Source organism: Teleopsis dalmanni, chromosome 1 (assembly GCF_002237135.1).
Source record: "Teleopsis dalmanni isolate 2A chromosome 1, ASM223713v2, whole genome shotgun sequence".
In the NCBI taxonomy this organism is placed as follows: Eukaryota; Metazoa; Arthropoda; class Insecta; order Diptera; family Diopsidae; genus Teleopsis; species Teleopsis dalmanni.
The window spans coordinates 56,083,884-56,097,585 of record NC_051846.1 but is presented as its reverse complement, the minus strand read 5'-3'; the positions used below and the strand labels follow the sequence as shown (position 1 = coordinate 56,097,585).

The window sequence follows — 13,702 nt, the reverse complement described above, 5'->3', positions numbered from 1 at the left end:
CGCAAGGCGATATTGTGTGTCAAACCAAGACAATCTGGTGAATCTTTGAATGGTAACCGAACGACAATTCTTTCCATCGCATTTTGGTGAACCGTTTCACGATATAATGACGCAACATGTGCTGGTGACCATGACTTTGAAGCCGATTGCACTTCCTCTATCTTCCACATCATTTCTAATTGATCGGAGACTGTATCTTCAACTGATAATAGGCATTTTGCTGCTGGTGATGCAAATGGCTGACCCTTGTACTTGCCAGATACAATCCATCCTAATAGTGTTTTTTGAAGTACTGGAAAATTTTCACCTAGTTTGATTTGACCGACAGACAAAATATCAAAGAAACTTTCAGCTCCAAGCAAGAGATCAACGCGCTTGGATTTAAAGAATTGCTCATCGGCGAGAGGTGTATTTGGTGGAACCTTCCACGACGATATATCGATTTCAGAACTTGGTTGATATGCGATGTGATTCGTAATACCAAAGTTTAAAGCAAGTTCAAGATTTGAATGACGAGATTTGATTGATGTGAGCGTCTGATACTTTATGTTGGTCAACGAACTACCAATACTGGAAACATGCAACCGATGTTTATGTTTTGCTAAACTAAGCTTCTTTGAAAACTTCTCCGTTATGAAGTTGACCTGAGAGCATGAATCAAGTAAGGCTCTACCCACTTGATAACTTCCCGATGAATCCTTCACTAAAACCAATGCAGTGGCTAGAATTATTTGCTCGGCCGATGACATATTAAGATGGGAATGGCTGGCAACGTTGTCGTTGGGCATAGCAGCGTGTTCTGTGCGTCGTGATGATCCCGCGCTCTTAATATTCGTTGGCAATTGCGAATGATGCAAGAGAGTGTGATGTGGCTTTGCGCAAACCTTACATTTAAACGTTGATGTGCAATTAACCACATGATGGCGTGGCGATAAGCAGTTTATGCAGAGTTTTAGGCTCTTCACCTTTTCAAACCTTTGAACCACCTCCAGTGCCTTAAAACGATGACAATTCTGTATTAGGTGTTCATTGCTAGAACAAAATGAGCAAGAATTGCTAGATGTAGATGCAACAAATGCGTATTGGTTTGAGCGTCTGTTAGTCTTGGAGTTAAGACTATTAGGTTTACGTTGTGATGATGACTGATTGCCGTTTCCACTGTCAAGTGATTCGAGAAACTGGCAATGTCTATCCAACAATTTTGAGCAATCTTCCCAACTGGGTAATGTGTCAAAGTTACGCGATTCATTCCATTTCCTACGTGTAATTGCGTCCGTTTTTTGCATGATTAGCGAGATAAGTAGAGCCTCACATATTTGTTTCTCTGTACCTAGCGAACAGAGTGAACCATACAAAGCGGATGCATTGTTTACCAGACTACGAAGTTGTTGGCTTGACTGACCCGATACTGCTGGTAGATCAAATAGTGTCGCGATATTTTCGGCGAAGATTAGGCTATTATTGTCATAGCGCGATTTAAGCCTATCCAGAGCCTTTGGATAGTTTTCATTCGAAATAGGAAATGCCTGTACTGTCTCTAGAGCTTGACCAGTAAGGCAGTTCAGTAAGTGATTAAATTTTTCAATATTTGTGAGGTATATTTCGCGATCTATGATTTGGAGAAACGAATTAATAAAATTGTTATAATCCGAGTACTTACCACTGAATGTAGGTAATTTTAACAGTGGTAATTTTTTACTTGAGGTGGGCATCATTGCTGTTACGTCTAGCACTGATGCATTGTGGGCCTCTTCCTGCAGTTGAGACATGATTAATACTTTGGTGGAAACGTATAGGTCTTCTAATTCATCTCTAGCTGAGTCAGTTGCATCTAATTTCTCGATCAACGTCTGAAAAGCTAAGATTTGTTTAAAATATGATTCTAAAATACCTAGTCGACATTTCAGTTCTGGTTGTGAGAGCGAATTACTCTTTCCCTTGACGAACGCCTTGATTCTTGAAATACTCGCTTTCGTCGAGGCTCGCTGTTGTTTTAGTTCTGACAGTTCTGCCGTAGTGGTTGGCTCTGCCGTTGCCATTGAAACAGTTGTAGATACTTGAGAACAGCAAAGGATTTGACGAAGTCGAAAAGTCACAATAGCAACAGTGAGCTTTCCGAAATTGAACTGCTCTTACGGTGGTTGTTGTCAGACGCGACGTTGACGAACCCGTACACTTACTGATTGGAAGCAAATATTAACCAGTAATCAACAAGTAAGTTAACTTGTTGTTGTTGTTGTAATTGTTCAGCGTGACCTTGATGCGGACACGAGGTTCTATTTGGCGCTTAGCAGAACCTAAGCCGAGAACCATAGAATGCACAATAGTACACACGTACGATAGTATATAGTATATATGTACAGATGTAGGATATTATTAAAGTTAGCACACTTTAGATATATAACCGTTTAGGAGCAATACTCACACGAGCACATTATGGTTACAAATTAACCAAAAACAATAAAAGCGAAAGTATGTACAATCAACAAGTAAAGGTATCTTGTTGTTGTTATTTTAACTGTCGAGCACGACCTTGATGCGGACACGAGATTCTATTTTGAGGTTAGCGGACCTAAACCGAGAACCACCAATTGCACAAGAGTATATACGTACGATAGTACATATGTAATATATGTATAGATGTACGATATATTATAATGGTTAGCACACGTTAGCTATATAGCTGGTTAGAAAAAGTATTCACACGCGCACATTATGGTTACAAATTAACCAAAAACAATAAAAGCGAAAGTATATACAATCAACAGGTAAAGGTATCTTGTTGTTGTTATTTTAAATGTCGAGCACGACCTTGATGCGGACACGAGGTTCTGATTTGAGGTTAGCGGACCTAAACCGAGAACCACCAATTGCACAAGAGTATATACGTACGATAGTACATAGGTAATATATATATAGATGTACGATATATTATAATGGTTAGCACGCGTTAGCTATATAGCTGGTTAGAAGAAGTATTCACACGCGCACTTTATGGTTACAAATTAACCAAAACCAATAACAGCGAAAGTATGTACAATCAACAAGTAAAGGTATCTTGTTGTTGTAATGTCGAGCGCGATCTTGATGCGGACACGAGGTTCTGTTTTGAGGTTAGCGGACCTAAACCGAGAACCACCAATTGCACAATAATATACGTTCGACAGTCCACAGAATAGCTGTGTGGAAGAAATGTACACACGCGTACACTAATGATTACAAACTTAAAGAAAAAATGATTACCACACGTGGGTAATATTTAGATTTTTTAACAAATTGGAGTTTAATAACCACTATTGAAATTGCAAAAAGTCCTGTCACGGTCGCCAATGTAAATTATAAGCGTTTTTATAATTGGGTTTTATGATCTTTATTTCAATTTCTTTAACACAATGTAAATTATAAACGTTTTTATAATTGGGTTTGGTTTCATTTAGTTTATACAATTGAATTTATACAATTTCGGTTATTGATTGTTTAATCACTTTTTTATGTGTACCCGTGTGTTGACACGTTCGCGATCGAAAAACAAGAGACAGAATCAAACCAACGGAGTTTACTTGTAGCCAAAAAATATAACAATAAAATTTGCTCATCTCGAGCGCAAAAAACAAAAGGCAATAAAACAAGACTTAGAACCGTTGGTTTGATTACATCTTATACAGGGTTAGTTAGGTAAATTAATTAACCATATATTAACCATATAAAATATTATATATATATATGAATTATATAATATATTAATTATAATAATTTAATTATACAATATGATTTACAATAGATTAAAATATAATAAATTATAATATATAAATCATATAACACATCAATTAATAATTCTACAGAATCCTACAATATTAACAATTTGACTTTAACCGCTCTAACACTATATATTGTTGCATTTTTAATAAGAGTCAACGTGAGCATAGTGTCAATAAATCAATATTCTGCAAATTTCAGGATGAAATTGAAACATTGATTAATTTAATTAGTTTATAGTCCGTATATAATTTGTTTGGACTGCAAGTGCCAGGCTTAGAACTCGTGCCTGTCAAATTAAAAGCGATGACTAATCGTGTTTATCCACAAGAAGCCAAGGCTGCACAAACTTTCAATGCTCAAGTTCCAGGTTTTATTGTCACTTATTTTTATTTAATTAGTGACACCAACCAAAGCACTTGCCAAAGTGCTTTACAGCCACGAATACTTTATTCAAATATCAGACTTGTGAAAAGTAAAGAACAATATGTTAAAATATAATATTGTTCAGCTTTTCCTAACCGCAATAAGCGGATTTGTAGAATAACATAGCATAGCTTCTTTGTAAAAAGCACCAGAATGGTCGCTTTACATATAGTAAGTAAAAAATATGCATTATAAAATGTCTCTACAAAAAGAGTAGCTTTGAAAAGAAATAAAGAATAAACAAAACCCAAAAAGTTAAACTTTCAATTCGTTGAACTTGTGTTTCCAAAAATAAAGCTGTAGTTTATAAGCTCGTTCTAATTTAAAGCATGGTAAGTGCTTTGGTTGTTGTCACTAATTAAATAAAAGTAAGTGACAATAAAACCTGGAACTTGAGCATTGAAAGTTTGTGCAGCCTTGGCTTCTTGTGGATAAACACGATTAGTCATCGCTTCTAATTTGACAGGCACGAGTTCTAAGCCTGGCACTTGCAGTCCAAACAAATTATATACGGACTATAAACTAATTAAATAAAAAATTCGATTATTCCCAAAGACCACTGATGAAGAGTACTTGGCAATACTCGAAACAGCGTTGTATGGTCAGCCAAATTTCAATAAAGTTAAAAATAAATTTTTGTGTTTGTCCTTTATTTCTTTCTTTGTTATTCGAAAACCCTTCTAAAAATTTAATAAAGCTTCTTTGTCACTATACAAAGTAAGTCTAGCTTTACAGCAACACTAATACTTTATAAAATGATTAATTTAATAATTAATTATTAAAATTTTAATAATTAAAATACCGAGTAGTAGTTTTTTATAGGAGAAGATAGTATACTTGGCCCAGTGAAAAGTGTAAAACCCATAAAGCTCAATTCAAATTAATTAAAAGGTTGGTACTTTACTAACTTACTTTATCAACAGAATACTGAAAGCGTAATTTTTTTACATTTAAAAATACCTAAAATTAATGTCATGTGAACAAAGAATGCTATCACCCATTTAGCAATCTTCAAAAATTTTCAATAATGGGAGACTATTGTTCAACAGACTTAGGTACTTTAAGGACTATAACGGCAACAACGATGTTACTGATCATCAATTTTTCAGGAACCATGAACTTTTAAAAACCAATTTTCACAACGAAAATAATAAGCAAATGCTAAAATAAAAGTGATAAAATCACTTATAAAAACAGAAGTAGTGATTTATTATGTAGGAGTTAATGGAAAAATTATAAAAATAATTTTCCTAAATATTTCCATATATCCAAAAATGCTTTCTTATGAAAAGTTCGATTTTAAAATATTCTTCACACTCTTAGAATCAAAACCAGAAACCCTTAGTAAATATCCCAAGGAAATTAATAAAAAAGAATGTACATAGTTCACTCAATAAATATTCTAAATCAATAAAACACTTAAAATGAAAGTTTTTTTCTATTAAATATTACCAAAATTGTATACTATAATCTGGAAGCTTAGATCTATCCTACTTATGAAGGATGTCTCTTTCTAGTTATAAGGACAAATCAGCTTTTAAATAGTACGATTACCTTTACTATGCTTTAGATACATCGTGAAAATCAAAACTGCACATATAGTCTTGACAGATAATCTTACTATGAAGTTTATGACAACTGATAATGTTTCTGATTATTGATCAAAAACTTCTTCCATAAAATTATATGACTGAACCAATTCATGTGAGGTTACAGATTCAATTTCTTAATAAATAAAAATTAAATTAATATACTACTTATTATCCATTTTTAAACTTTACCTTTTTAATGGTCGAAGCTATGACTTCATAAAATCAATTATTTTTGTTAATAAAGTAGTTTTAATAATAAATAAGTTATTTTGCAAACATTTCCTTGACAGGCAATCGTTAAACCGTTTACTGTAAAGTTTAATGCTTTATGTTTATATTTTCCATTTAATAACATATATTTAAAAAATACTTTCTCTTTATTGTTAAAACTATAAATAATTATTTTTGTTTTAAACATACTGTGTTCAATTAATATTTAATCAATTAAAAATTTTAAAAACAATTAAAAATAATTAAAAAAATTTATTTTTTTTAGAATGAAAAATCGCAATTGCAAAACTATCGCATCAGCATGCTACGTTTGAATGCATCCGTGCACAGTTGGTTAACAAGACAGGAACGGAAATTACAGGCAGCTTTGATTGACCAAGAGTTGAAAGAGGCTTCAGTTAAAGTAGCTGCAGAGAATAAAATTTTAGTAGAAGAAAAAGAAGAAGCAGAGTCCGAACAAATGGAAGTAGCATTAAGGCAGGAAATGGAACCAGATGAAGCAACACCGCTTGCATCACCAGACTCAACTACAATGAGAATCACAGTCACGGATAGTAATGGTAATCAATTGGAAACACTATCAACTACTTCAAATGCCAGCACAGTAGCTACATCTACAGTTGCAATAGCAACTACAACTACTAACTTGGATAAGCAATGGGATCTACCTTCACTAATGAATTCAGAGAATGAGTTCTACAAACATTTGAAGGATGAAGTTGCTGATATGTATCGCGCTTGGGATGAAGCCAGTGAAAGGTACGTTTTGTGCTAAAATAGAGATATAAGTTATGACGTAAATGTGTATATGTATATATGTATATGTTATATATATTATATTATTAGAACTTTATAAAGCTTTGTCATGTTCAAATATGTTTGTGCTCGAACATTTTACTTGAGCACAGTGAATAAAATAGTTTGAACAACGTTTGCAGATGTTCGATCGTTTGCAGATGTTCGATCGTTTGCGAACATTTAATGGTCTTCTTCAAGTGTTAAAGCATTATAGAGTTTAAACAGTTTAGGTATATTCGAATCCAAAATATATTTTTTCTTATATTTTTAATCTTAGAGTAAACGGCATGATTAGCGAGCTGGAAGAATCTATAATAGCTTGGCGTTTGTTGGAAACCGGGCTTATGGAATTCCATGCTGTTCTCGGTCAGGATCGTGGCACATTGAAAGGTTTGGAAGGTGCTTTGGATAAAGGTCAAACCACACCTGTTGAATTGGCACAAAATGTAAGATTGGTGGCAAAATTATTGTCAGAGAATGTGCATGTTAGTCCTGAACAGGTTAGTTGCTACTGATTACTCTCTGTCTCTGGCTCTCCTTTTATAATGCTTAATATATTTTTATTTTTAGCTCACCGCTGTACATGAACATTTGGATCCAAACCATATGCTGCACATAGCAAAATTTACAGCATCCAATGGTTCGCTATCAGATTCAGGTATATCCGATGGTGGTGCTACTTCTGATGGTGGGTTATCAGAACGTGAACGACGTTTGAGCGCATTACGACGCTTAGCAAAGAAACTGGAATCATCATTAGCACCAGGTAGTAATGCTGTCAAATCAATTGCAGCACGCATGGAATCAGCTGAAGCAGATTTGAAAAATTTACAAAACACTTGTCGTGACTTAATCGTACGCACCGCAACATCGCATCAAAATATGAAACAACAACAATTGGAAGCTCAACAACAAAAAATTACAAAACCGAACAATGAAAGCACAGTGGAGCAACAGCAACAGCAGCTGGAGCAACAAATAAACACACAACAGCACAAATGTAATGGTCATGTACCGAATGGTAAACAAAATGCACAACAACAAAATGCAGCTTCCAAACGCAAAAACAAACGCAAGCAACGACCTCCAAATGGTGAACAAAACGCAGCGAACAAAGGCGGTACTTCGAACAAGAAAGCAACAGAGCATAAAACTAAAGCTTTAGCTTTAACGGGCGCACCTGATAGCGGTGATCCATCAGATGACGATCCAGCATTGGAATTTGATATGGACTCTTCCGATGATGAACACAACAAAACGCCCAAAAATAGTTGGGCACGTCGTATAGCTAGAGCAGCGGTACCAGTACAATTGGCATTATTCACCGTTTTCTGCGCCGCTTGTCTTATGCAGCCAAACTGTTGTGACAACCTCAATAACTTTTCTATGAGTTTTGCACCACAGTTGCGGTACATACGTGGTCCACCGCCAATATGAGCGGCAGTAAGCCTGTATAGCTGTATTTTAAGTAGGGAAATATTGTCTTATTAAGCAGAGTTAAAAACAGCCAGGGAATAAATGTTTTAAGTTAACATAAATAAATAACAAATTAAGTTTATATGTTAAGGTTTATTGTTAACTTAGCAGTAATACAGCAAGGGGACAATACAATTGGAGCCCCACGCATTCATCATGAAAGCGAATTATGAAAATTCACAGCTCGGTTGGCGCTGCTGAAGCGTTTTACGTCACATCAATTCGGTCAACTCGATCGAAACAGACCAGCTAACTGCTAGAGTTCAATGGCAGTGCGGAAATGCCGATATTTGTTTTGTAATTTGAGTTTAGTATTAAAAAGTGAGGTTAAGTGAGATTTACTTATTTTATTTTTATTTTTATTATACTTATTCTATACTTTTAGTGAATTGAACTAATTTTGAATTTTTTTTTGCTAATTTTTGCGCTATATATTTTAAGATTTCTCTCAACCTTGAGCTATAAAATTATTTTTTAATTATTAAAAAATTAATAAAATTAATGAATATAAATAAGAAAATCGCATAAATTAAGAAAAGAGTTATTGAAAAGGAATAAGAAATTTAAGAAAATTGAATATCAATTTGAAAGAAACTAACAAATGCTGAATAAAAAAAATTTTTTGTTGCAATTAGTGAAAGATCACTTGCATATAAACTGGTCACTTATAGGGCAGAAATTGTCAATTAGTGGCCAAAAATAAAGATAGAAGTGAAAGAACTTATGGGTTATCAGGGGTATTCACAATTGTGTCCTATTGGATTTAATAATCATAGGATGGAGTGATTTTATTATAACTTACCACAGGGCATAAGTTTTTATTGTTGTTCACATTTGAGTTATGAGAACAGCATTTGCGTTAATAAATTCAGTTAAGTATGTCTTTTAAAAATATGGGAATATAGATTCGGTCAGGTTAAGTTCTTGGAGCAGGGGGCATAATTAACCAACTCACTTAAATAACATGATATCATTGTGATATTGACGCCTAACAATGAACTTTCACTGGTTTTATTTAAAAACTGTTCCGAAACTCTAATAAGGCCGAGGATGTAGTAGTACATCATCTTACTAGTAACAAATTTCAATATTGTGAACATACCAAATGGCAAATTAACAATTACATTGTGAGTACCCTTTTGATGATGAAAAAAATGTATATTTTCAGATTAATTTGAAAATCATAATGATAAAATAAAAGATAAAATTAGTTATTTTTCAGTTATTATAAAAGAATTGAATAAAGTAAATTACTTAAGAAGTTAATTTATCTTAATAGATATTTTAATGAGGTGTAGTACGGGAAAAAAAATTTATTTTGAAGTATGATTAGTGTTGATACACATTAAAGGAACTTCAGCTGAAGTGAAGATATATGAGAAATAAACTATAACATATCAGAATGAAATAATGGATTTTGAAAGCATTACGTATAACTAAACATACTGTCTTGTTAGTCTACCGTTTCGATATCAAAAATTATTAATGATTTAATTTATAACATTTTAAAGTGGATGATTACTTTGTCCTTACTATATACGATTATTAAAATTTTTTGAAAGTGGAAGAATCCCTTTAAATCTTACTGAATGGAAGAGCTATTAATATAAAAACTTCAATAATGGTATTTACCATATCAAATAACTAGTTAGGCAACCGAATAACATTGTAAGATGCTATTTAATGGTTACTGCAATACTCGGAAAACATATTGGTCGAGATTTCGAGATTGCGTATACCCTAATGATAAAAAAGAAACAAAAATGTTACAAATACAAAATTAAAATAAAAATATGGCAAAGAGTTAAGTACTATAGTTTTTATAATTGTTTGAGGAATATCCCAAAAACGAATTAAAACTATACAACTTTAAAAATTATAAGCCACCAATATTGTTGTTAGTTACAACACCAAGAGGAACCTAGCTTTTTTATTAGACGGCTTCCTAACTGAACAATGAAATAATATTTATCGTAGGGCTTTATATAAGTTATGAAGAAATTTTGACGAAGTAAATAAGTTAATTTATCTAAATAAAAACTACATAAAGTATATATAAATAGATATATATTATTAATTTTGAAAAAATATTTTTTAATTAAAATAAAACGAACTATTTTTATACAAAAGTAAAATAAATTATTTGCACGGAAAGTTACGAATAAAAAAGTGCCTGAATAAAATGTATGTTTATATAAAAAAAACGAAAAACTTTATTAAAATAAATTATAATTAGAAAAATTGTAAATTAATTATTTACAATTACATAAAGAAGAGAATTCTAAAAGGTAACAATAATTATGGCGACAAAGCATTAAAGAAGCTATGGCCAAGAATTAACTGCCCAACGTAAAATTTTTTTTATAATTAAATATTTATATTTTTTTATGAAATATGTACTATATTTTAATAAATTTGACACATTACTTAAATGCATTAACAGTTAAAAATTAAGTACTGAAATTTAAAGCAATTATTTACTTAACGATGAATAATTATACAATTTTAAAAATTATTAAATAAAAAACATTTAATTTATTTTCTATTACATTAATAGGTATGAGCAGTTATTTATAAATAATTTTAAAGGAAATTGTAATGATTTCTTTCGTTGATAAAAAATTAAATTTATTAAATATAAAAAATTATTTTATTCAATTTTTGCAAATATTTTAATTATATTTTAAAGTTTATGTATATGGATTTTTAATTCAATTTCAATATATTTCCTTTTAGTTCTTTAAATATTTTAAGCAGCATTAATAATATATTTTTAATTATTTCAAATTTTCAATAGCATAAACAAAATGTAAAAAAATTTAAAAATACATAAAAATAAATAAAACAACTAAACAAACAAAAAAAATTTTTAACTTTGTGTTTTTTTTATTATTTTAAGAAGAAATTAAACAAAAATAATTAATTTTACACTATTAATATTTCAATTTAACTGGATCTCATTTGAATAAATGGTAATAATTAAGGTCAACATCAAACATGCTTATGATCATTGTGTTATATGGGAAATATCGAAAACTTAGGACATTACTTGGTTAGATGTCCCGAAGAAAGCAGAAAATGCTTTATTTTTGAGACAGCAGATCCTAGCGAAAAACAATCATAAATTTTCTTAATGATGAGGATGACAACAAAAATGATCAGCGTTCTGCACTAACGTCCAGAAAGATTGATTGAAGAACGTCCAGTTCAAATGATTTTATATTTTTAATTATTTTATACATTTCCAAACTTTAGGGAGACGACCAAATAGGCTATAGTCATTAGTAGCTTATTTTTTGTTTTTTTTTTGTTTTAACTAGTGTAAATAAAATAAAAATTGTAAATTTAATATAAAATTCGAATAAGCTAAGCATAATAATAATAATTTAGAATTTTCTTTGACACTGACACTATTCCTGTAAAGGAATGAAAATTGACTCCATGCCTCCCCTCCCCCATCAATTAGTACAATGACTATAACGACTATAATGACTATAAATGTTGATCTTTTTATTTTATAAAATAATTTTAACTGGGCTTCAGGTTGTTGTTTTTATTCTTAATACACGCCGAAATAAAATTAAAAAAATAATGTTTGGAATTGAATTTAATTAAGACATTAAACTCTCTTCTCATTCTACTCTTTTGGATGTTGTTGAAATCTACAGTTTGATAGTATTTTCAAATATATGTATATAGATGGGATCAATCCCGTCATCCCGTATTTATATGAAGAAAATATTTATTCATTTTCAATTATTACAATATTAAACGACATTAAAATACATTAAACGAAATCTTTTAGAACAACTATGAATAGTCAAATGTAGGATTTTGTAATGAAAAATATATAAATGCCTAGAGAATTATAATTTATTTTATTTGTTGCTTATAAGTGATTTACTTAAAAATGAAAGTGGCGCAAACATTTATACATCTACAATTTATTATGCAGATTTGAGGTTTTATTTGATAGTATAGATAACTTAAGACATATAATAAAAGATAATTATTATTTGATGTGGATATTCGTCCACAAAACGTTTTTAAAAATGTTGTGCTACATTTTGAAGTTTTTAGCATATTTTTTTTATCATTTTATAAAAATAATAAGTTATGTTACAGTTAATAATTCTTAATAATAAACATTTATTAACAATACTATAAGTGAAAGTAGAATTTTTGTTGGGAAAATATAGTTTTTATTTAAATATATTTGACAATCCAACTCTTGTGTTATAAAATTGTTATAACTTTTCTCACATTCTTACATTCACAATAGAATAATATGCTATGGAATTTACTTTAGTGCACTTAAAACTGTGACAGTTTAAGTAGCATTGATTTAATAGAAATGAATGGAGGAACTGTTGTAGAAACACTACGTTTGAAAATAAAATTATACGAATATACCAGCGCGTCCCTTTTAACAAGTTCCCAAGATCTACTCTTGTTATTTGAGGGTCAAGTTAATCGGTAAGTTACACGTGACAAAATTTTATGTCATGTGCATACTGAAAATAATAGAAGTAAGTATTTGTTTTAATGATTTTCAGTGGAACATAAATCCGTAACCCTAGGAATACATCTAGCGAAGCACTAAAATGGAACAAGCCATTTGCTTTTTAAATCGGTTAAATGTTTCTATATCCAAAGACTCAGTTGATGATTTCCGCTTTACATTCTTTACCAAACTTTTATTTTATAATGTAGGTTTGAAAGGATTAAATTGCCGTTTGGGTGTCAATGAAAATGGCAACACAACATATGTCCTTGACGAGACTTGCACTTAGTCGACATGCCTCTATTATCGCTAAAATTTCAACTGTTGGTATTCAGAGCTGTATTTATTCTACCAAAAAATTTTTCATTCAAGATTATTTGCCATTACATAGTCATGAATAGTTCCAGCGATCATATCACAATTTATTCATCGTTAAAGTATATCTGGGATAGCTTATTAGTTGGTGTTTCTCATTTTATATTTTTTCCTTTTTTGATGCTATTAGCTGCTATTTTTACATATTTACATCAACTAAACTGAGCAATGTTTCGTTATTCATTAGATAGTTATCATATGAAATCAATTTAATAGAACAATTTATTAAATTTAAATACTTTAGTAAATGAGAACTTAATTTTGAAATTGGTATTTTTAAATGAAAGAGATTGTACTGCTCTTTACTCAATGTTAACCAAATCAAAAATTTCAAAATGAAAATCGTAGCAACAATTGACAAGATATAACAACGATTGAAGACTACTATATATAGTAGTTGTCAAAATCAACTACTCAGATTTCGTCATAATAATCATAAATAGAAGTTTATAAAAAATTAAACGTAAACGTAAATAAGTAAATCTTAAGTCGTTTGATAAAAAAATATATTGGTGTTTGCAATAGCTAATGCTTAAACCTTATC

At 30.9% G+C, this 13,702-nt stretch overlaps 3 protein-coding genes across 3 annotated transcripts in view; 1 reads left to right on the top strand and 2 right to left on the bottom strand.

Moving 5' to 3' along the window:
* The window catches only part of LOC119681784, a 53,670-nt gene extending 51,631 nt beyond the window's left edge, over positions 1-2,039 (bottom strand). The window contains exons 1-2 of the mRNA XM_038095067.1: positions 1,700-2,039; positions 26-1,609 (exon numbers count right to left, since the gene is read on the bottom strand). Of these exons, the coding sequence (XP_037950995.1) occupies positions 26-1,609; positions 1,700-2,039 (1,924 nt within the window). The remainder of the gene's footprint in view (positions 1-25; positions 1,610-1,699) is intronic.
* Positions 2,040-6,271: 4,232 nt separating this feature from the next.
* Positions 6,272-8,732, top strand: LOC119671812. Its single transcript, XM_038082609.1, has 3 exons — positions 6,272-6,764; positions 7,081-7,303; positions 7,374-8,732. Exons 1-3 carry the CDS (start codon positions 6,307-6,309, stop codon positions 8,238-8,240), a joined length of 1,548 nt encoding a protein of 515 aa, XP_037938537.1. The 5' UTR covers positions 6,272-6,306; the 3' UTR covers positions 8,241-8,732.
* Positions 8,733-9,959: 1,227 nt separating this feature from the next.
* LOC119681774 (putative uncharacterized protein DDB_G0277255) overlaps positions 9,960-13,702 on the bottom strand; it is a 34,756-nt gene continuing 31,013 nt past the window's right edge. The window contains exon 10 of the mRNA XM_038095054.1: positions 9,960-10,019. Within this exon, the coding sequence (XP_037950982.1) occupies positions 9,960-10,019 (60 nt within the window). The remainder of the gene's footprint in view (positions 10,020-13,702) is intronic.